The sequence below is a fragment of the Bombina bombina genome, chromosome 7 (genome assembly GCF_027579735.1).
Source record: "Bombina bombina isolate aBomBom1 chromosome 7, aBomBom1.pri, whole genome shotgun sequence".
NCBI lineage: Eukaryota > Metazoa > Chordata > Amphibia > Anura > Bombinatoridae > Bombina > Bombina bombina.
Window position 1 is genome coordinate 241,356,457 of NC_069505.1, and position 25,294 is coordinate 241,381,750.

General features: G+C 39.6%; 1 protein-coding gene across 1 annotated transcript in view; it reads right to left on the reverse strand.

Moving 5' to 3' along the window:
• The window catches only part of FGD5 (FYVE, RhoGEF and PH domain containing 5), a 487,598-nt gene that overhangs the window by 190,283 nt on the left and 272,021 nt on the right, over positions 1–25,294 (reverse strand). The window contains exons 7-11 of the mRNA XM_053720678.1: positions 19,249–19,405; positions 14,983–15,070; positions 4,981–5,031; positions 4,831–4,889; positions 446–517 (exon numbers count right to left, since the gene is read on the reverse strand). Coding sequence (XP_053576653.1) covers positions 446–517; positions 4,831–4,889; positions 4,981–5,031; positions 14,983–15,070; positions 19,249–19,405 — 427 coding nt within the window. The remainder of the gene's footprint in view (positions 1–445; positions 518–4,830; positions 4,890–4,980; positions 5,032–14,982; positions 15,071–19,248; positions 19,406–25,294) is intronic.

The following is a 25,294-nucleotide window of genomic DNA, read 5'->3' on the forward strand; positions in this document are numbered from 1 at the left end:
AATTCTCTGCGCTGCCTAGACATTACTTGAGAATTATTTGTTCTAGGACTTTATCTGACCTGATTGCTAATAGCACTTTAAGCGCAATCGAATAAAGAAATAAAATCATGCAAGTAAAAATGTTCTTTAGTTAATATAATAAATGAACCACAAAAAAAAAAAAAAACACTCTTACAATTAAATAAGCATATTGGTTTTCGAGTTCCCAAAAAAAAAAAAAAAAATCAGTAACGAAAACATAGTTTAGAAGGTCAAATCCTAATCTGATAAATCACAGTCTATCTGTAGATACAGATGTTTTCAGAAAGGAATTTGCTAAATTTAGATAAAGGAGGTGATTGTGTCACATGGATTTGTATTATCTAGTTTAGATGGTACAAATAATAAAACCTAGGTTGTACTACAGCCCAATAACTGCTCTTCAGGGAACAGATCAGACACACACCCGGCCAGGCTGCACAAGGCTTCTTTGCCCTTGGACACTGTATTCGATCTGAACCAACTTCTGCAGATTCTCCTGTGAAAGAAACAAAAACATTAAATGTGAATCCAAAACTGCATACTGAAGGTTCTAATACAGCACATGAGTTCTACATACAGTGGCTCTCGGGACGGAATGGGCTCACTAAATAAACCTATAATCAGAAGGTCAGCATGGAAGAGTATTTCACTTATTCATTTAATGGCTTGTTTGTCAGTCGGTTAGAGGTGAATTACAGTTTTCCTAATTACTGTTTGAGCTGACAGTTAATCCAGTTCATTTAAATGTGCAATAAAACTCCAAAGATGTCTATTTGCGGGATATGAAATGTGCAATTTAAACATATTGAAATATATTTTTCATGCAAAAATGTTCTGGTAAAGCTATTTATTTTGATTTTTAAACTATCAGGAACTGAGCATTTGTGTACAACTGGGCCTGAAGGACTGATTGCTCACTGGCTGATAATTAGAACTCCCACTACTTCATTGGTGGACAATAGTGATAATTTTTTTCTTAGTAGAGAGATATCCGTTTAAAAAAAAAAAAAAAAAATACACTATATTAGATGCAACAGAGGAAACAACTTAATGTTCCTTTAAATATCCAACCTCCCAATCAGCACAAATGCATGTGGTTTGGTTTATACTTTTTGTAAATCCCATCTAACTAGACTATATCAGGGTTTGTACGGGGAATGTTGCACTGAATGTTTAGGCGTTGTGGGATGATACACACAGGCTGGCAGTATGGTGCAAATACAGAAGTCTGCCTCTCTGGAGGTTTAAGAGAGTTCGCTTCATGCTAACCTGGATAACTACCTCAAGGCATGTGTGATGTCACACAGTATCCCCTTTATATGGACCTGTCCTGTGGAAGTCACCTTCTCAGTCTGTCCATCAGTGGTTCTGCAAGTGACTTCTATTTCTGAATTCTGTTCTGATTGCAAGCTGCTGACCTATTCTGATCCTGACTAGGAGCACAGCCAATCCCTGTCCTGTCTTTGCCACATCCTGTCCATGCAGCGTCCAATAATTTATTAGCAAATCGCTAATTCTGCAGGTTCCTGATGTCAAATGCTGCCTTATCCTTTCCTCATCTATAGCAACATTCTCTGACTTTTGCCTGATTCCCTGACAACGATTTGTTCTCAGTGCGCATTGTGGTTCCAATCACAAAGACTCAAAATTAATCTCCACAATAAACAGAACTATAAGCCCAAAAGGGTCACCCATGACTGCCATTGCCCAACTGACATTCATCAATCTATCTCAGACCTGTCATATAATGAGCACAGTTACATCCGTCACTAGAATCTAAATAACGTTCTGCTCGCCATCTACTCAGTCCAATCACTCCTGCAAACAGGCACACAGGCAACGGGAGGTCGCAACCCCAGGAAATCATATGATGAATCACTGACTGCATCACTGTGTGACCAGCCCAATAGCTCCTTTGTATGACCCGGTTATATGCTGTACCCTTGTTCATATATGCAAACATCATTTTAATTTGGCTGCTGGCCCCTGTGTCGACTGTTTGCTGATGCACTTACACCCCCCCCCCCCCTCATGTCCAAATATTTTCTAACTTGACCTTTTCATTCCTTGAATGACCTTGTACTCTTCTTGCAAATCTAGGTCTTGTTTTATATTTAGAATTAAATGTCCTGCGCCTACTCTCAAAATATTAAACAGATTCAGAATACAGCACACACAAATTGGTACATTAGTTAGACTGACACCCACACAGACCAAAATTCCAAATATCACTTCACAATACAAACTCATTTTGCAAGCAATATGTATGAATTAGTAGTAGTTCTTTTATGTTACATGTAATATGTGACTGGTACTCCATGTGTTATAGGGGAGATACACACACACATCATATATTATATATATATACACACATATATATACATACACACACACACACACACATTATATACACATACAATATATACACACATATATACACACACATATATACATACACACACACACATACACATATATATATATACACATACATATATACATACACACATACATATAATACATATATACACACAGTCATGGCCAAACATATTGGCACCCCTGCATTTTTGTCAGATAATGTACTACTTTGTCCAGAAAATTGTTTGCAATTACAAATGTTTACGCTTTCCTCATGTTTATTTCTTTTGTTTGTATTGGTATGAACAAAAAGTGGGAGGAAAAAAAGCCAAATCTGACAAAATTATTGGCACCTCAATTTAATATTAGGGAATATAATTTTAGAAATAATTGGAAAAAAAATAACTGAAAATCAATCGCTTCTGTAACCATCAATGAGTTTCTTACACTCTTCTTCGCCAACTGCTCCAGGTCTCTAAGATTGGAAGGGTTTCTTTTTTCCAACTGCTGTTTTGAGATCTCTCCACAGGTGCTCTATGGGTTTGAGATCTGGACTCACTGCTGGCCAGTTCAGTACTCTCCAGTGCTTTGTCTAAAACCATATTCTGGGAGCTTTTTTGACTTGTGCTTTTGGTCATTGTCCTGCCTGTAAGACCCATGACCTCTGACGGAAACCCAACATTCTGACACTGGGCCCTAACATTGCAACACAGAATTCTTTGGTAGTCTTCAGATTCATAATGCCATGCACTCAGTCAAGACATCCAGTGTCTGAAGCCGCAAAAGCAACCCCAAAACATCAGTGAACCTCCACCATGTTTGACTGTAGGGACTGTACTTCTTTTAATTATACGCCTCATTTCTTTTTCTGAAAACAGTAGAATGATGGGCTTTACCAAAAAGATGTAATTTTGTTTTGTCTGTCCACAGCACATTCTCCCAAAAGGATTTTGGCTTCCTCAGGTAAGTTTTGGCAAACTCTAGCTTTTTTATGTTTCTGTGTCAACAGTGGGTTCCTCCTGGGTCTTCAATCATAATGTACCCCTTTTCATTCAGATCGCGACATATAGTGCGAGCTGACACATTTGTATTCTTTGCCTGAAGGTCAACTTGAATTTGTCTGGAAGTTAATTGAGGCTCTTTATCCACTATTCGAACAATCCTTTGTTACAATCCTTGATCAATTTTTTTCTTTCGTCCACGTCCAGGGAGATTAGCTAAAGTGCCATGGGCTGTAAACTTCTTGGCAATGTTGCGCACAGTGGACACAGGAACATTAAGATATCTAGAGATGGACTTGTAACCTTGAGATTGTCCATGCTTTTCCACAATTTTTGTTCTCAATCCTCAGACAATTCTTTGCTGCTCTTTCTCTTCTCCATGCTCATTGTGCACACAGAGACAGACAACATTAAGGTTGAGTACATTTTTCACCATTTTAACTGGTTGCCAGTGTGATTTCTATATTGTCAGCACCTGTTAATTGATACAGGTGAGTTTAATTACAAATTACAGGAGCATCACAAACTTGTAATGCAATTATTTCTTACAATTTTGAGAAGATGCCAATAATTTTGTCCAGTACATTTTTGGAGTTTTGTGTGAAATGTGGCAGATTTGGCTTTTTTTTCTCCAGTTGTTTGTATCAAACCAATACAAACAAAAGAAATAAACATGAAAATGCCTAAACATTTGTAATTGCAACAATTTTCATGGCGAAGTGGTGCATTATCTGACAGAAAATACAGGGGTGCCATTGTTTTTGCCCATGACTGTGTGTGTATATATATGTATTATATATATATTATATATATATATATATATATATTATATACACACACACACATATATACATATATATATATATATATATATATATATATATATATATACACACACACATATATATATATATATATATATATATATATATATACACACACACACACACATATATATATATATATATATATATATATTTACACACATACATATACACACACACACATACATACACACACACCTCATTCCCCACTTCACTTGGGGTGGATGCCAGAATATCGTACATCGTTTGTTTACCCACAGCCACTTGGGTAATGTTCGTTTTACCTGGGTAATCCTAGGATTACCTAATTTTCTTACTTTACCCCATCATATATTTATTTAGATTATATATATATACACATACACACACACACCCATAATACTGCTACTAATACTAATACTACTACTACTAATAATAATAATAATACTTCTAATAATACTATTATTAATAATAATAATAATACTAATATTACTAATACTACTAATAATACTACTAATAAAATTACTAATAATACTAATAATTCTAATACTACTAATAATTCTAATACTACTAATAATTACATAGAATCGTAAAGACATGAAGGTCAACAGCTCATACCCAGCATTACTGTACCAGCCTAGACTCACCCCGTGGCGCAAGCTGTCGTTAGCTCGATCTGCAACCTCCAACACCATCAACAAAGCAGCTGTGAGAAGAGATAGAACACTTGTGACTAAGGTGCCATATCAGCATATTCCCACCTGGCCCATAATATACCACCCTCTAGCCCCACTCACCCTGTGTGTCCTCATACTCTGGCCAGTCTGGGCATAGGTTGTTCAGATAATCTGCGGGACACAATGTGTGTTACTGAGCTGTACAGAGTACGTGTGTCTGTGTGTGTGAGCCGTACAGTGTACGTGTGTGTGTGTGAGCCGTACAGAGTACGTGTGTGTGTGTGTGTATGAGCCGTACAGAGTATGTGTGTGTGTGTGTGTGAGCCGTATAGAGTACTTGTGTGTATGTGTGAGCCATACAGAGTACGTGTGTATGTGTGAGCCGTACAGAGTATGTGTGTGTGTGTGAGCCGTACAGACTACTTGTGTGTATGAGTTATCAGTACAGAGTACTTGTGTGTATGCGTGAGCAGTACAGAGTACGTGTGTGTGTGAGCAGTACAGAGTATGTGTGTGTGAGCCATACAGGGTATATGTGTGTGAGCCGCACAGTGTACGTGTGTGTGTGTGTGCCGTACAGAGTACGTGTGTGTGTGAGCCATACAGACACACATACTCTGTACGGCACACACAGACACATTTACTCTGTAAGGCTCACACACACACGTGAGCTGTACAGAGAATGTGTGTGTGTGTGTGCCGTACAGGTGTCTGCGTGTGTGCCGTACAGAGTACATGTGTCTGTACAGCTCACACACACACACGTAATCTGTACATATCAAACACAGACACACGTTCTCTGTACGGCTCACACACGTGTACTCTGTACGGCTCACACACACACACACACACACACACACATACTCTGTACGGTTCACACACAGACACATGTACTCTGTACGGCTCACACACACACACGCACTTACAGAGTATGTGTGTGTGTGCCGTACAGAGTACAGGTGTGTGAGCTGTACAGAGTATGTGTGTGTGTGTGTGTGTGCCGTACAGAGTACAGGTGTGTGTGCCGTACAGAGTACAGGTGTGTGAGCTGTACAGAGTACCGGTTTGTGAGCTGTACAGAGTATGTGTACTCTGTACGTCACACACACACATTCTCTGTAAGTACGTGTGTGTGTGAGCCGTACAGAGTACATGTGTCTGTGTGTGTGCCGTACAGAGTATGTGTGTGTGTGAGCCGTACAGACACACATGCTCTGTACGGCACACACACAGACACATGTACTCTGTACGGCTCACACACACACGTACTTACAGAGAATGTGTGTGTGTGTGTGACGTACAGAGTATGGGACATATTTATCTTGCCCTGAAGGCTCGCCGGTAACAGAAGTTAACAGAAGTTCTAAAGACCGCTGCTCCATAACCTGTTCACCTGCTCTGAGGCGGCGGACAGAAATAGACAGAAATCAACCCGATCGAATTCGATCAGGTTGATTGACACCCCCTGCTAGTGGCCGATTGGCCGTGAATCTGCAGGGTGCGGCATTGCACCAGCAGTTCACAAGAACTGCTGGTGCAATGATAAATGCAGACAGCGTATGCTGATGCTGTCGGCATTTATCGATGTGCAGCGGACATGATCGGCAATATCGGATCATGTCCGCTCGCACTATAATAAATATGCCCCTAAGTGTGTGTGTGCTGTACGTACAGGTGTGAGAGCTGTACAGAGTACGTGTGTGTGTGTGAGTTTTAACGAGTATGTGTGTGTAAGCCGTACAGAGTACAGGTGTGTGTGTGAACCATACAGAGGCCTAGATTTGGAGTTTGGCGGTAGATGGGCTGTTAACGCTCCGCGGGCTTTTTTTTGGCCGCACCATAAAATTAACTCTGGTATCGAGAGTTCAAAAAAATGCTGCGTTAGGCTCCAAAAAAGGAGCGTAGAGCATTTTTACCGCAAATGCAACTCTCGATACCAGAGTTGCTTACGGACGCGGCCAGCCTCAAAAACGTGCTCGTGCACGATTCTCCCATAGGAAACAATGGGGCTGTTTGAGCTGAAAAAAAAACCTAACACCTGCATAAAAGCAGCGTTCAGCTCCTAACGCAGCCCCATTGTTTCCTATGGGGAAACACTTCCTACGTCTGCACCTAACACTCTAACATGTACCCCGAGTCTAAACACCCTAGCCTTACACTTATTAACCCCTAATCTGCCGCCCCTGCTATCGCTGACCCCTGCATTATATTATTAACCCCTAATCTTCCGCTCCGTAAACCGCCGCAACTTACATTATCCCTATGTACCCCCTAATCTGCTGTCCCTAACACCGCCGACCCCTATATTATATTTATTAACCCCTAAACCTGCCCCCCACAACGTCGCCGCCAGCTACTTACAATAATTAACCCCTAATCTGCCGACCGCAAAGCGCCGCCACCTACGTTATCCTTATGTACCCCTAATCTGCTGCCCCTAACACCGCCGGACCCCTATATTATATTTATTAACCCCTAATCTGCCCCCCTCAACGTCGCCGACACCTGCCTACACTTATTAACCCCTAATCTGCCGAGCGGACCGCACCGCTACCTATAATAAAGTTATTAACCCCTAATCCGCCTCACTAACCCTATCATAAATAGTATTAACCCCTAATCTGCCCTCCCTAACATCGCCGACACCTAACTTCAATTATTAACCCCTAATCTGACGACCGGAGCTCACCGCTACTATAATAAATGGATTAACCCCTAAAGCTAAGTCTAACCCTAACACTAACACCCCCCTAAGTTAAATATAATTTTAATCTAACGAAATTCATTAACTCTTATTAAATAAATTATTCCTATTTAAAGCTAAATACTTACCTGTAAAATAAACCCTAATATAGCTACAATATAAATTATAATTATATTGTAGCTATATTAGGATTTAATATTTATTTTACAGGCAACTTGGTAATTATTTTAACCAGGTACAATAGCTATTAAATAGTTAAGAACTATTTAATAGTTACCTAGTTAAAATAATAACAAAATTACCTGTAAAATAAATCATAACCTAAGTTATAATTAAACCTAACACTACCCTATCAATAAATTAATTAAATAAAATACCTACAATTACCTACAATAAAACCTAACACTACACTATCAATAAATAAATTAAATACAATTGCTACAAATAACTACAATTACATAAACTAACTAAAGTACAAAAAATAAAAAAGAACTAAGTTACAAAAAAATTAAAAAATATTTACAAACATAAGAAAAATATTACAACAATTTTAAACTAATTACACCTACTCTAAGCCCCCTAATAAAATAACAAAGACCCCCAAAATAAAAAAATTCCCTACCCTATTCTAAATGAATAAATGTAAAAGCTCTTTTACCTTACCAGCCCTTAACAGGGCCCTTTGCGGGGCATGCCCCAAGAAAATCAGCTCTTTTGCCTGTAAAAAAAAAACATACAATACCCCCCCCAACATTACAACCCACCACCCCACATACCCCTAATCTAACCCAAACCCCCCTTAAATAAACCTAACACTAAGCCCCTGAAGATCTTCCTACCTTGTCTTCACCATCCAGGTATCACCGATCCGTCCTGGCATCCGGTGCTGAAGAGGTCCAGAAGAGGCTCCAAAGTCTTCCTCCTATCCGGCAAGAAGAGGACATCCGGACCGGCAAACATCTTCTCCAAGCGGCATCTTCGATCTTCTTCCATCCGGTGCGGAGCGGGTCCATCTTGAATCAGCCGACGATTGGATCAGCCAATCGGATTGAACTTGATTCTGATTGGCTGATTCCATCAGCCAATCAGAATATTCCTACCTTAATTCCGATTGGCTGATAGAATCCTATCAGCCAATCGGAATTCGAGGGACGCCATCTTGGATGACGTCCCTTAAAGCAACTGTCATTCGTCGGGAGACACAGAAAGAAGAGGATGGATCCGCGTCGGCTGATTCAAGATGGACCCGCTCCGCACCGGATGGAAGAAGATCGAAGATGCCGCTTGGAGAAGATGTTTGCCGGTCCGGATGTCCTCTTCTTGCCGGATAGGAGGAAGACTTTGGAGCCTCTTCTGGACCTCTTCAGCACCGGATGCCAGGACGGATCGGTGATACCTGGATGGTGAAGACAAGGTAGGAAGATCTTCAGGGGCTTAGTGTTAGGTTTATTTAAGGGGGGTTTGGGTTAGATTAGGGGTATGTGGGTGGTGGGTTGTAATGTTGGGGGGGGGTATTGTATGTTTTTTTTTACAGGCAAAAGAGCTGATTTTCTTGGGGCATGCCCCGCAAAGGGCCCTGTTCAGGGCTGGTAAGGTAAAAGAGCTTTTACATTTATTAATTTAGAATAGGGTAGGGAATTTTTTTATTTTTGGGGTCTTTGTTATTTTATTAGGGGGCTTAGAGTAGGTGTAATTAGTTTAAAATTGTTGTAATATTTTTCTTATGTTTGTAAATATTTTTTTATTTTTTGTAACTTAGTTCTTTTTTATTTTTTTGTACTTTAGTTAGTTTATGTAATTGTAGTTATTTGTAGCAATTGTATTTAATTTATTTATTGATAGTGTAGTGTTAGGTTTTATTGTAGGTAATTGTAGGTATTTTATTTAATTAATTTATTGATAGGGTAGTGTTAGGTTTAATTATAACTTAGGTTATGATTTATTTTACAGGTAATTTTGTTATTATTTTAACTAGGTAACTATTAAATAGTTCTTAACTATTTAATAGCTATTGTACCTGGTTAAAATAATTACCAAGTTGCCTGTAAAATAAATATTAATCCTAAAATAGCTACAATATAATTATAATTTATATTGTAGCTATATTAGGATTTATTTACAGGTAAGTATTTAGCTTTAAATAGGAATAATTTATTTAATAAGAGTTAATGAATTTCGTTAGATTAAAATTATATTTAATTTAGGGGGGTGTTAGTGTTAGGGTTAGACTTAGCTTTAGGGGTTAATCCATTTATTATAGTAGCGGTGAGCTCCGGTCGTCAGATTAGGGGTTATAATTGAAGTTAGGTGTCGGCGATGTTAGGGAGGGCAGATTAGGGGTTAATACTATTTATGATAGGGTTAGTGAGGCGGATTAGGGGTTAATAACTTTATTATAGTAGCGCTCAGGTCCGCTCGGCAGATTAGGGGTTAATAAGTGTAGGCAGGTGTCGGCGACGTTGTGGGGGGCAGGTTAGGGTTAATAAATATAATACAGGGGTCGGCGGGGTTAGGGGCAGCAGATTAGGGGTACATAAGTATAACGTAGGTGGCGGTCGGCAGATTAGGGGTTAAAAAAATTTTAATCGAGTGGCGGCGATGTGGGGGGACCTCGGTTTAGGGGGTACATAGGTAGTTTATGGGTGTTAGTGTACTTTAGGGTACAGTAGTTAAGAGCTTTATGAACCGGCGTTAGCCCAGAAAGCTCTTAACTCCTGCTATTTTCCGGCGGCTGGAGTTTTGTCGTTAGAGCTCTAACGCTCACTTCAGAAACGACTCTAAATACCGGCGTTAGAAAGATCCCATTGAAAAGATAGGATACGCAATTGACGTAAGGGGATCTGCGGTATGGAAAAGTCGCGGCTGAAAAGTGAGCGTTAGACCCTATTTTGAGTGACTCCAAATACCGGCGGTAGCCTAAAACCAGCGTTAGGAGCCTCTAACGCTGGTTTTCACGGCTACCGCCGAACTCTAAATCTAGCCGAGAGTATGTTACTGAGACGTATAGAGTATGTTACTGAGACATACAGAGTATGCATATTACTGAATTATACAGAGTGTGTGTGTTACTAAGCTGTACAAAATATGTGCATAGCTACGTTATACTGAGTATATGTGCTACTAACTTTTACTGAGTGTTACTGAGCTGTACAGAATATGTATGCTATTGAACTCAGAATAACAGGCTTAGTACTACTATGTACAGCTGAGTATCACAGTACAGCTCAATAATACATACTCAGTTTACATCCTATACACACATTGAGCTGTAATTAGTAACACAAATGGTTAGTACTATTTAGTAAAGTGTATGTGCATTACAGAGCTGTACTGAGTATGAGTGATATAGTACTGTAATTAGTATGTGTGATATAGTACTGTACTGAGTATGTGTGATATAGTACTGTACTGAGTATGAGTGATATAGTACTGTAATTAGTATGTGTGATATAGTACTGTACTGAGTATGTGTGATATAGTACTGTACTGAGTATGAGTGATATAGTACTGTACTGAGTATGAGAGATATAGTACTGTACTGAGTATGAGAGATATAGTACTGTACTGAGTATGAGTGATATAGTACTGTACTGAGTATGAGTGATAGTACTGTACTGAGTATGTGTGATATAGTACTGTACTGAGTATGAGTGATATAGTACTGTACTGAGTATGTGTGATATAGTACTGTACTAAGTATGAGTGTTTTTTATCTGTACTGGGTATGTTAGTAAGCTATAAGGAGTATGTATGCTACTGAACAATGCTGAGTATATGTGTCACTGAGCTGTACTGGATGTTTGTGTATAAGCTAAGTAGTATGTTACTGAGCAGAACTGACTGAGTGGTATTGAGTCTAACTCAGTTTGGCTGTAGCTTTAAAGAGTATGCATGCTAATGTGCTGACTATAAATGTCAGTGAGCTCTACTTAGTATGTGTGTTACTGAATATGTGCGTTACTGAGCAGAACTGAATATGTATGTTAATGAGCTGTATTGAACATATATGTTGCTGATAAAATACACGCCCCTTACCCACACCAAACCAATCTCTCATATACACACTTTACATGCCCCTTACCCACACCAAACCAGTCTCTCATATACACACTCATTACCCACACCAAACCAATCTCTCATATACACACTATACATGCCCCTTACCCACAACAAACCAATCTCTCATATACACACTATACATGCCCCTTACCCACACCAAACCAGTCTCTCATATACACACTATACATGCCCCTTACCCACACCAAACCAGTCTCTCATATACACACTATACACGCTCATTACCCACACCAAACCAGTCTCTCATATACACACTATACATGCCCCTTACCCCCACACCAAACCAGTTCCTCATATACACACTATACATGCCCCTTACCCCCACACCAAACCAGTCTCTCATATACACACTACACACGCCCCTTACCCACACCAAACCAGTCTCTCTTATGCACACACTATACACGCTCATTACCCACACCAAACCAGTCTCTCATATACACACTATACACGCCCCTTACCCACACCAAACCAGTCTCCTATATACACACACTACACACGCCCTTTACCCACACCAAACCAGTCTCTCATATACACACACTATACACGCTCATTACCCACACCAAACCAGTCTCTCATATACACACTATACACGCCCATTACCCACACCAAACCAGTCTCTCATATACACACTATACACGCCCATTACCCACACCAAACCAGTATCTCATATACACACTATACACATGCCCCTTACCCACACCAAACCAGTCTCTCATATACACACCCCTTACCCACACCAAACCAGTCTCTCATATACACACTAAAACCCCTTACTCACACCAAACCAATTTCTCATATACACACCCCTTACCCACACCAAACCAGTCTCTCATATACACACTATACATGCCCCTTACCCACACCAAACCGGTCTCTCATATACACACCCCTTACCCACACCAAACCAATCTCTCATATACACACCCCTTATCCACACGAACCAGTCTCTCATATACACACTATACATGCCCCTTACCCACACGAACCAGTCTCTCATATACACACTATACATGCCCCTTACCCACACAAACCAGTCTCTCATATACACACTAAAACCCCTTACCCACACCAAACCAGTCTCTCATATACACACTAAAACCCCTTACCCACACCAAACCAGTCTCTCATATACACACTACACACGCCCCTTACCCACACCAAACCAGTCTCTCATATACACACTACACACGCCCCTTACCCACACCAAACCAGTCTCTCATATACACACTATACATGCCCCTTACCCACACCAAACCAGTCTCTCATATACACACTATACATGCCCCTTACCCACACGAACCAGTCTCTCATATACACACTATACATGCCCCTTACCCACACGAACCAGTCTCTCATATACACACTATACATGCCCCTTACCCACACCAAACCAGTCTCTCATATACACACTACACACGCCCCTTACCCACACCAAACCAGTCTCTCATATACACACTATAAATGCCCCTTACCCACACTAAACCAGTCTCTCAAATACACACTATACATGTCCCTTACCCACACGAACCAGTCTCTCATATACACACTAAAACCCCTTACCCACACCAAACCGGTCTCTCATATACACACCCCTTACCCACACCAAACCAATCTCTCATATACACACTATACACACCCCTTACCCACACCAAACCAGTCTCTCATATACACACTATACATGCCCCTTACCCACACAAACCAGTCTCTCATATACACACTAAAACCCCTTACCCACACCAAACCAGTCTCTCATATACACACTAAAACCCCTTACCCACACCAAACCAGTCTCTCATATACACACTACACACGCCCCTTACCCACACCAAACCAGTCTCTCATATACACACTACACACGCCCCTTACCCACCCAAACCAGTCTCTCATATACACACTATACATGCCCCTTACCCACACCAAACCAGTCTCTCATATACACACTATACATGCCCCTTACCCACACGAACCAGTCTCTCATATACACACTATACATGCCCCTTACCCACACGAACCAGTCTCTCATATACACACTATACATGCCCCTTACCCACACCAAACCAGTCTCTCATATACACACTACACATGCCCCTTACCCACACCAAACCAGTCTCTCATATACACACTACAGACGCCCCTTACCCACACCAAACCAGTCTCTCAAATACACACTATACATGCCCCTTACCCACACCAAACCAGTCTCTCATTAATATAAAAACTATACATGCCCCTTACCCACACCAGACCAGTCTCTCATATACACACTATAAATGCCCCTTACCACACGAACCAGTCTCTCATATACACACTATACATGTCCCTTACCCACACAAACCAGTCTCTCATATACACACTATACATGCCTCTTACCCACACCAAACCAGGTCTTTCATAGTACACACTACACACTACCCCCTTACCCATCACCATACCAGTCTGCTCATATACATACTACACACGCCCCCTCACCCACACCAAACCAGTCTCTCATATACACACTATACACGCCATTACCCCACACCAGAACCAGTATCTCATATACACACTATACACATGCCCCTTACCCACACCAAACCAGTCCTCATATACACACCCCTTACCCACACCAAACCAGTCTCTCATATACACGCCTTCTTATCCTCACCAAACCAGTCTCTCATATACACACCCCTTACCCACACCAAGCCAGTCTCTCATTATACACACTAAAACCCCTTACCCACACCAAACCAATTTCTCATATACACACACACACTATACACACCCCTTACCCACACCAAACCAGTCTCTCATATACACACTATACATGCCCCTTACCCACACCAAACCAGTCTCTCATAAAAAACGCCCATTACCTACACCAAACCAGTCTCTCATATACACACTAAAACCCCTTACCACACCAAACCAGTCTCTCATATACACACTATACATGTCTTTTAACACACTCCAATCAATGTTACATACACACCATGCCAGCCTCACACTTACACACCATGCCAGCCTCACATATGTTCCAGATGCAAAGCAATATCAATGTGGGCCCTGAGGACACACCAAGCCAACCATTCAGATTGGCAACAAAACTCCATATTCATTTCAGATAATGTATAAACAGTGGCTTCATATAAAACATGAGATAATTTCCCCTAAAAACAGATTGATTTAATTTGAATTTGTACAGCGTAATCATTAGTGCTTATCTTTCTTAGCTATGGAACCTGCACGAAATATGCAAATAAACCTACTGACAGTGGAAGCCTTGCTAATGCCATCTGCTGGGTGCGCCCTTTTCTCTTTGTGTAATCTGTGAGACCCTGCTGTTTGTCCTCTCTTACCTGTTAGGATCATGTGATACTGGAAGACTCTCTGCACCACCATCAGCAGTTCATGCTTCACACTCACTTGGCCTCTCTGTGGATTCTTCTGCTCTCCAGGATCATGAAAGAAGCATAAGAAATCTCTGTGAAAGCAGTAAATTTAGCCAGAGTAGACCTGTTATCTCATACACAACCAGAGGTTCGCTGGTGCTAGCCTGTGTGCGCCAGGACTGGGAACTCATGGTTTCCTTATATATGAAGCCTCAGTAAAGAAGGTCCATCAGCAAGACTTACTCACATTACTAAACAGATCCTACACAAATCAAATTGAAAGTTATGCTATGTTATTTTATTGTCCCACATAGTTATATTTATTAAAATTGACTCAATATCAGGGTTTGCAGACAAATCCACTCACATTAAATAAGAAAAACAATCAAAACCTTAAAATATATATGGATAAAGAAGAAGGTGCTTCATGTGTAGATCCATATGTGATTCTAAATCAAATGTTTGGATAACGCTGGGGACAGATTTGCAGTACTCTGGTGTGCTGTTGGAAGCCTACTGAAGATTCTCAGTGCTCCAGTTCACTGAACCACAGTTGGCAGCTTGCTCCAAGTGGAGGATAAGAAAATGCAATATCCTGTAGCAATGATCTGCACTCCGGTTTTAAAAGGTATAAAACAAGTTTAGTAAAACAATTCAAAGTGCAAAATATATGGGGGGGGGGTTGATAATATAATATCCAGCGTGTATTATATCGCCAACACCAACTCCATGATGTTCACACGCAGATGGACACATAACAGTAAAGTTGCAACATTGTAATGCACAGTGAGTTATAATTTACAAGCACTGGGATATAGGTCACGTATGACGGTATATTTGAAATTGGTGCAAGGTACACCGTGAGGAAGTGAAAACTCCTTAAAGGGGACACTGAACCTAAATTTTTTCTGGGACACTGAACCTAAATTTTTTCTTTAATGATTCAGATAGAGCATGACATTTTAAGCAACGTTCTAATTTACTCCTATTAACAAATTTGTCTTTGTTCTCTTGCTATCTTTATTTTAAAAGCAGGAATGTAAATATTAGCAGCCAGCCCATTTTAGGTTCAGCACCATGGATAACGCTTGCTTATTGGAGGCTTACATTTACCCACCAATAAGCAAGCATAACCCAGGTTCTCAACCAAAAATGGGCCGGCTCCTATGCATTACATTCCTGCTTTTAAATTAAAGATAGCAAGAGAACGAAGAAAAATTGATAATAGGAGTAAATTAGAAAGTTGCTTAAAATTGCTGCTCTATCTGAATCATGAAAGAAAAGATTTGGGTTTAGTGTCCCTTTAAGCAATAAACAAGAGCCTTGAATTATGATCTGGACAAACTCCCTGGTGTAAGGTAATTGAGTGGATCCCCGTTAAGGATTTCATTTCATGCCCTTCAGGCTATGCGGAGCGTGCTTTTGCACTAAGTGCTGCTGCAAGTGTTTGAACTTGTTAGTCCGGATCAGCTGGGAAGCGTGCTGTTAGCACTAAGAGCTTCAAACTATATAACTACCGGACTGATTGCTTGTATTTTGGGTAGAATTAATTTGAATATGCGAGATGAAGTTATTGTCATAAACTATGGTGCTATGTGATGGTTCTAATTTTGGGTTCTCACAATAAATTCAATTGCATTTAAGTTTAGCATTGGTGAGGCCTTGTCATTCTTTGACATTTGAAAATATATCAACTGTCCCTTTCTTTTTATTTGTGTATATCATTTATCATTTTGTTTTTATGCCTGATGAAACAGCTAGTCTGAGCCGAGAAACGCGTTGCATGTGAAGGGGCTTTCAATCCTGGTGTTCAACCCCCCCATATATTTTGCACTTTGAATTGTTTTACTAAACTTGTTTTATACCTTTTAAAACTGGAGTGCAGATCATTACTACCGGATATTCCATCATCTTATCCTCCACTTGGAGCAAGCTGCCAACTGTGGTTCAGTAAACTGGAGCACTGAGAATCTTCAGTAGGCTTCCAACAGCACACCAGAATACTGCAAATCTGTGTGAGTACCCAGCGTTATCCAAACATTTGATTTGGAATCACATATCGATCTACACATGAAGCGCCTTCTTTATTATCCATATCTACATCAAGTTTGACCCTGTTGGGGAACGACGTAGAAGAGCAGCTAATTATTTGTGTAGCTTGGAAACCAAAGGGGACGTTATTTGTATTCTTCTGCAATATTTCTTTTACCATCATATGGACAATTTGGGACTTTACACAATAAGTATGTATAGCTCATTTGATATCTTACTGGTATCTGGTCTATTATATCATTAGCAACATTGTGAGAAAAAAGGTAATATTCTAAATCTTAAGAAATCAGGTTTGTGTAGGTAAAAAAAAGAGGGGATCTAAGTACAGGTTCTAGGCTTAGGAGGACACGTATTTCATGTGTTTAAGTACTTTATATCTTACGTGTAATCTTAGGAGTGCTTAGGTCTTGGGGAACATTTTCTGATGGAAAACAGGATTGTGGGAGGAAAGGAAGTTTTGGACAGTTGCAGTTATGTTTAATTATGCTAGGCTGTTAGATAGTTGGGGTTATTGTTACTTGAGCTTAGGAGATTCAGATAGCTGCAGTTGTAGTTAATTGTGCTGGGCTATTTGTGCAGTGAGGGTTAATTATGCTGGGGTATTTGTGCAGTTAGGGTTAATTGTGCTGGGGTATTTGTGCAGTTAGGGTTAATTGTGCTGGGGTATTTGTACAGTTAGGGTTAATTGTGCTGGATTATTTGTATAGTTAGGGTTAATTGTGCTAGAGAGGTTCAGCAAATTAAAGGTCAGGTTGACTGTACTGGGGGTTGGGTAGTTGGAGACATGAATAATTAATCTAGGTGCTTCAGGTAGTAGCAGTGTTCATTTTGCTGTGGATAGGGTTACATTGCAGTGGGTGAACAAGTGCAGAATGAATAGGGTTAAATTAATTGTGAGCAGTTACAGTTCAATTTGTGGTAACGAGGGCTGCAGTTAATTTATAGGCTATGACAATGATACCCATGGGGGCTAGTTGGTCATAGCAACATGCTGCTACCATTAGATAGAGAGCAGTCACTACATAGCAGTTATGATCTAGTTCCCATGAAAAACTTACATAGTCAATCACATTTTTCTCATCAGCTCATTTCCAGAAATAAATAAATACATATAACAGTGGTGCAGCCAAATGCTCCTTGCATCATTACATAGAAGATAATCATGAAGCCTCTTAGCATTTAGCCTGAAACATTAACTCTAGAAACAAAACACAAGTGATAAAAATACTCACCAATAACCATTATTTGTCATTAAAATAAATCTGTGACAAGCGCAGCAGGAGTCTGTAAAGCACTGAATGAATCAAACCCAATAAACTCCTTGTAATACCCAGATCATTTACACTTTGCTTTCTCTAACAGTTTGGTGCAGCCAATCTGCTATGGATGGGAAACAGACATATTTATGGGTCAAATCGAATTCATATCACTTGAAGCTCACGGATACGTTTGTTTGGTGACATGGTGGCTTCATCTCCAGTGTCCCAAATCACCATCTCTTGGTCACAAGCTCACCTCTCCTCCACCAGTAACTGTCCCATAACTTGTAATCTGCAAATTGCCCTCCCTATTGCCCAGAACATTTTTATACAGCTCCAGAATTACACGGGAATGAGAAAAGAATGAATGTGTGAGATAGAGAGAGGTAGGGAACAACTAGATAGATGATATAGAATGAAAAGAAAAACAAAGGGATAGAGACAGAGCAGGGGGGCAGACAAGGGAAATGGCACTTAGTTATGACATTCAGAAGGGGCAGAAGGACAGAGAGGGGTTTGGGGTACATGAAAGATGTACACCGTGTTAGAGGAACAACATTACTAAAAAAGAGAAAAGTCCCTTTTTTGTCAGCAGACCTCAGACAAACTGAGGCTCACCTGCCCATATCTCCTCATGAACTAGAAGAGATTGTGCAAAACACCCTCTGTATCCTACTAAATAACACAACACTGCACCTGTAATATCTAACCACAAAAACAACATTGCAAAAGGAACAAACCAAACTCTCAGCCTTAACACATCAACATGTGGTCATACAGCTGATGTAGAACAAAAGCAACGACTGAGGTATATACAGGGCTGTCACATTATGTCACTGGCCGAGGATGACTTTTTATAGCCTTGCATTAGGTTCTGTGAAACCTTTCATGGTTTTCCTACACCCTGACAGTTCTGACTTACCTCATATTCTTTGACTGCCGCTGCCAGTTGAGGGCTTTTGCGACTGCAACTGTCCAGGGCAGCTATAGTCTTGTCAAACACAACAATGAATGCAGTGTGGTGGTGGAAGCTGGACTCCCGGCGCAGGAACAAGTCTGCTATCTTCTGCCTCTCTTCCCTGAGTAAAAAACCCAGATGGAAATAAAAACCAGTGATGGAAACAAAACACCACCAACCTGTTCCCTGACACCAGCCCCTCAAAAAGAAGACTGGATATTCAGAACCAGAACATTTGTGATAGAACCTGGTTTTGTTACATCACATGTAAGCAGTAAAACTTCATTTCAATCGAATAAGCATAAGGCTATCCTACCTACTAATTAATGCCCGTGACAAGCAGAAGGCTATCCTACATACTAATTAATGCCTGGGATAAGCATAAGGCTATCCTACATACTAATTAATGCCTGGGATAAGCATAAGGCTATCCTACATACTAATTACTGCCTGAGAAAAGCAGAAGGCTATAATATAAACAAATTAATGCCTGGGATAAGCATAAGGCTATCCTACATACTAATTACTGCCTGAAATAAGCATAAGGTTATCCTGCATACTAATTACTGCCTGACATAAGCATAAGGCTATCCTACATACTAATTAATGCCTGGGATAAGCATAAGGCTATCCTACATACTAATGAATGCCTGGCATAAGCATAAGGCTATAATACATATTAATTACTGCCTGGGATAAACATAAGGTTATCCTACATACTAATTAATGCCTGTGATAAGTATAAGGCTATTTCCTACAGACTAATGCCTGGGATAACTATAAGGCTATCCTAGATACTAATTAATGCCTGAGATAACAGAAGGCTATCCTACATACTTATTAATGCCTGGGATAAGCATAAGGCTATTTCCTACAGACTAATGCCTGGTATAAGCATAAGGCTATCCTAGATACTAATTAATGCTTGGTAAAAGCAAAAGGCTATCCTATATACTAATTAATGCTTGGTAAAAGCAAAAGGCTATCCTATATACTAATTACTGCCTATGACAAGCAGAAGGCTATCCTACATACTAATTAATGCCTGGCATAAGCATAATGCTATCCTACGTACTAATTAATGCCTGTGACAAGCAGAAGGCTATCCTACATACTAATTAATGCCTGGGAGAAGCATAAGGCTATCCTACATACTAATTAATGCCTGGGAGAAGCATAAGGCTTTCCAACATACTAATTACTGCCTGTGACAATCAGAAGGCTATCCTACATACTAATTAATGCCTGGGTTAAGCATAAGGCTATCCTACATACTAATTAATGCCTGGGAGAAGCATAAGGCTTTCCAACATACTAGTTACTGCCTGAGACAGCATAAGGCTATACTACATACTAATTAATGCCTGAGTTAAGCATAAGGCTATCCTACATACTAATTAATGCCTGGCATAATCATAAGGCTATCCTACATACTAATTAATGCCTGTGACAAGCAGAAGGCTATCCTACATACTAATTAATGCCTGGGATAAGCATGAGGCTATCCTACATAGTAATTTATGTCTGGTATAAGCATAAGGCTACCCTACATACTAATTAATGCCTGGTACAAGCAGAAGGCTATCCTACGTACTAATTAATGCCTGGTACAAGCATAATGCTATACTACATACTAATTAATGCCTGGGATAAGCTTAAGGCTATCCTATATACTAATTAATGCCTGGGATAAGCATAAGGCTATCCTACATACTAATTAATGCCTGGGATAAGCATAAGGCTATCCTACATACTAATTAATGCCTGGGATAAACATAAGGCTATCCTACATACTAATTAATGCCTGTGACAAGCAGAAGGCTATCCTACATACTAACTAAAGCCTGGAATAAGCATAAGGCTATCCTAGATACTAATTAATGCTTGGTAAAAGCAAAAGGCTATTCTACATACTAATTACTGCCTGTGACAAGCAGAAGGCTGTCCTACATACTAATTAATGCCTGGCATAAGCATAATGCTATCCTACATACTAATTAATGCCTGTGACAAGCAGAAGGCTATCCTACATACTAATTAATGCCTGGGATAAGCATAAGGCTATCCAACATACTAATTACTGCCTGTGACAAGCAGAAGGCTATCCTACATACTAATTAATGCCTGGCATAATCATAAGGCTATCCTACATACTGATTAATGCATGTGACAAGCATGAGGCTATCCTACATACTAATTAATGCCTGGCATAAGCATAATGCTATCCTACATACTAATTAATGCCTGTGACGAAGGCTATCCTACATACTAATTAATGCCTAGGACAAGCATAAGGCTATCCAACATACTAATTACTGCCTGTGACAAGCAGAAGGCTATCCTACATACTAATTAATGCCTGGCATAATCATAAGGCTATCCTACATACCGATTAATGACTGTGACAAGCAGAAGGCTATCCTACATACTAATTAATACCTGGGATAAGCATGAGGCTATCCTACATACTAATTAATGCCTGTGACAAGCAGAAGACTATCCTACATACTAATTAATGCCTGGCATAAGCATGAGGCTATCCTACATACAAATTAATGCCTGGGAGAAGCATAAGGCTTTCCAACATACTAATTACTGCCTGTGACAATCAGAAGGCTATCCTACATACTAATTAATGCCTGGGTTAAGCATAAGGCTATCCTACATACTAATTAATGCCTGGGAGAAGCATAAGGCTTTCCAACATACTAATTACTGCCTGAGACAGCAGAAGGCTATCCTACATACTAATTAATGCCTGAGTTAAGCATAAGGCTATCCTACATACTAATTAATGCCTGGCATAATCATAAGGCTATCCTACATACTAATTAATGCCTGTGACAAGCAGAAGGCTATCCTACATACTAATTAATGCCTGGGATAAGCATGAGGCTATCCTACATAGTAATTTATGTCTGGTATAAGCATAAGGCTACCCTACATACTAATTAATGCCTGGTACAAGCAGAAGGCTATCCTACGTACTAATTAATGCCTGGTACAAGCATAAGGCTATACTACATACTAATTAATGCCTGGGAAAAGCATAAGGCTATCCTACATACTAATTCATGCCTGGTATAAGCATAAAGCTATCCTGCATACTAATTAATGCCTGGGATAAGCTTAAGGCTATCCTAGATACTAATTAATGCCTGGGATAAGCATAAGGCTATCCTACATACTAATTAATGCCTGTGACAAGCAGAAGGCTATCCTACATACTAACTAAAGCCTGTAATAAGCATAAGGCTATCCTAGATACTAATTAATGCTTGGTAAAAGCAAAAGGCTATTCTACATACTAATTACTGCCTGTGACAAGCAGAAGGCTATCCTACATACTAATTAATGCCTGGCATAAGCATAATGCTATCCTACATACTAATTAATGCCTGTGACAAGCAGAAGGCTATCCTACATACTAATTAATGCCTGGGATAAGCATAAGGCTATCCAACATACTAATTACTGCCTGTGACAAGCAGAAGGCTATCCTACATACTAATTAATGCCTGGCATAATCATAAGGCTATCCTACATACCGATTAATGCCTGTGACAAGCAGAAGGCTATCCTACATACTAATTAATACCTGGGATAAGCATGAGGCTATCCTACATACTAATTAATGCCTGTGACAAGCAGAAGACTATCCTACATACTAATTAATGCCTGGCATAAGCATGAGGCTATCCTACATACTAATTAATGCCTGGGGTAATCATAAGGCTATCCTACATACTGATTAATGCCTGGGATAAGCATGAGGCTATCCTACATACTAATTAATGCCTGTGACAAGCAGAAGGCTATCCTACATACTAATTAATGCCTGGGATAAGCATGAGGCTACCCTACATACTGATTAATGCCTGGGATAAGCATAAGGCTATCCTACATATTAAATTTATGTCTGGTATAAGCATAAGGCTACCCTACGTACTAATTAATGCCTGGGACAAGCAGAAGGCTATCCTACATACTAATTAATGCCTGGAATAAGCATGAGGCTATCCTACATACTAATTTATGTCTGGTATAAGCATAAGGCTACCCTACATACTAATCAATGCCTGGGACAAGCATAAGGCTAGCCTATATACTAATTATTGCCAGGGATAAGCATAAGGCTATCCTACATACTAAATAAAGCCTGGGATAAGCATAAGGCTATATCCTACAGACTAATGTCTGGTATAAGCATAAGGCTATCCGAGGTACTAATTAATGCTTGGTAAAAGCAAAAGGCTATCCTACATACTAATTACTGCCTGTGACAAGCAGAAGGCTATCCTACATACTAATTAATGCCTGGCATAAGCATAATGCTATCCTACATACTAATTAATGCCTGTGACAAGCAGAAGGCTATCCTACATACTAATTAATACCTGGGATAAGCATAAGGCTATCCAACATACTAATTACTGCCTGTGACAAGCATAATGCTATCCTACATACTAATTAATGCCCGGGATAAGCATAAGGCTATCCTACATACTAATTAATGCCTGGGATAAGCATGAGGCTATCCTACATACTAATTTATGTCTGGTATAAGCATAAGGTTACCCTACATACTAATTAACGCCTGGGACAAGCAGAAGGCTATCCTACATACTAGTTAATGCCTGGGATAAGCATGAGGCTATCATACATACTAATTTATGTCTGGTATAAGCATAAGGCTACAGTACGTACTAATTAATGCCTGGGATAAGCATAAGGCTAGCCTACATACTAATTAATGCCTGGAACAAGCATACGGCTATCCTACACATTAATGATAGCCTTTGTTGTGAAAAAACCTGAGTGTGCAACTTTGTTATGGGACTGTTGTATGCCTTGCTGCACCCAGGTGGTTGAACTTGGAGGGAGGATTCGTTTTCTACTGTGATAGATTATATATATATATATATATATATATATATATATATATATATATATATATATATTTATATATTTATATATGATATCCAACAGAAGAGCACTCCAAAGGTCTTGTAGAATTCAATCACCTTTTTGTCTATCTATAACTCTATATAATATACTGTAGGCTTTTCATTTCATTTTGTGTATATGTGGATATTCTTTTAGTTTGTACTAACATTTAACATATCTTACCAGATTAGTGTTACTGTTGTTACTATGGTAACCGTTCATTGCTTACTTGTAGAAGCACACAATCCAGACTCCTATTTGTAATGCCCTGATTTGTGTTACTATATAGTATAGGATCTGTTCAAATTGATCAGTATTTGTTTTTGTTTGTACTTAATGATAACCTTTTTTCAGAACCTCTATATACCAATTTTACAGTTGCTTAGTGACGCTGTCAGACTGGCCACTCCCATTGACCCAATACTTCCGCATACGGCAGCGGGTCCTCCTATGTTGGTTACTATGGATACCACGTAGAGTCCGGATTTGGACTTAAGATTTTCAAGGCCAGACAGGTTTCACTAATCAGTGTAACATGTTTTGAATATGCCCTTCTGCTTATTGTCATGCTGTTTGAGTTAGTTTATGTTTATATTTTTATATACACAGACGCACGCTGCCTTAGGTGATTATCCCCATGTTAGGGGCGTGTCTACTGAGGAGAACGTAATGTCTGGTTGTAACGCTGTTATATTCCAGGTGGTGGGTAAGTGCAACGGTTCACTGTATGTCTGAGGACGGGTCATATTGACCCGAAAACGTTCACAATAAAGGTGATTAAATTCTAAAAAACAATAAAGGTTATTGAATTCTACAAGACCTTTGGAGTGCTCTTCTGTTGGATATCCTATTTATATTGATGTACAGCACCCAAGGCAATTTGTGACTGTATCTTTGGAGTGCACATTGTTTGGAATTTATATATATACATACACACACATATATACAGTATATATATATATATATATATATATATATATATATATATACATACATACACACACACACATGTATATGTATGTATGTATGTATGTATGTATATATATATATATATATATATATA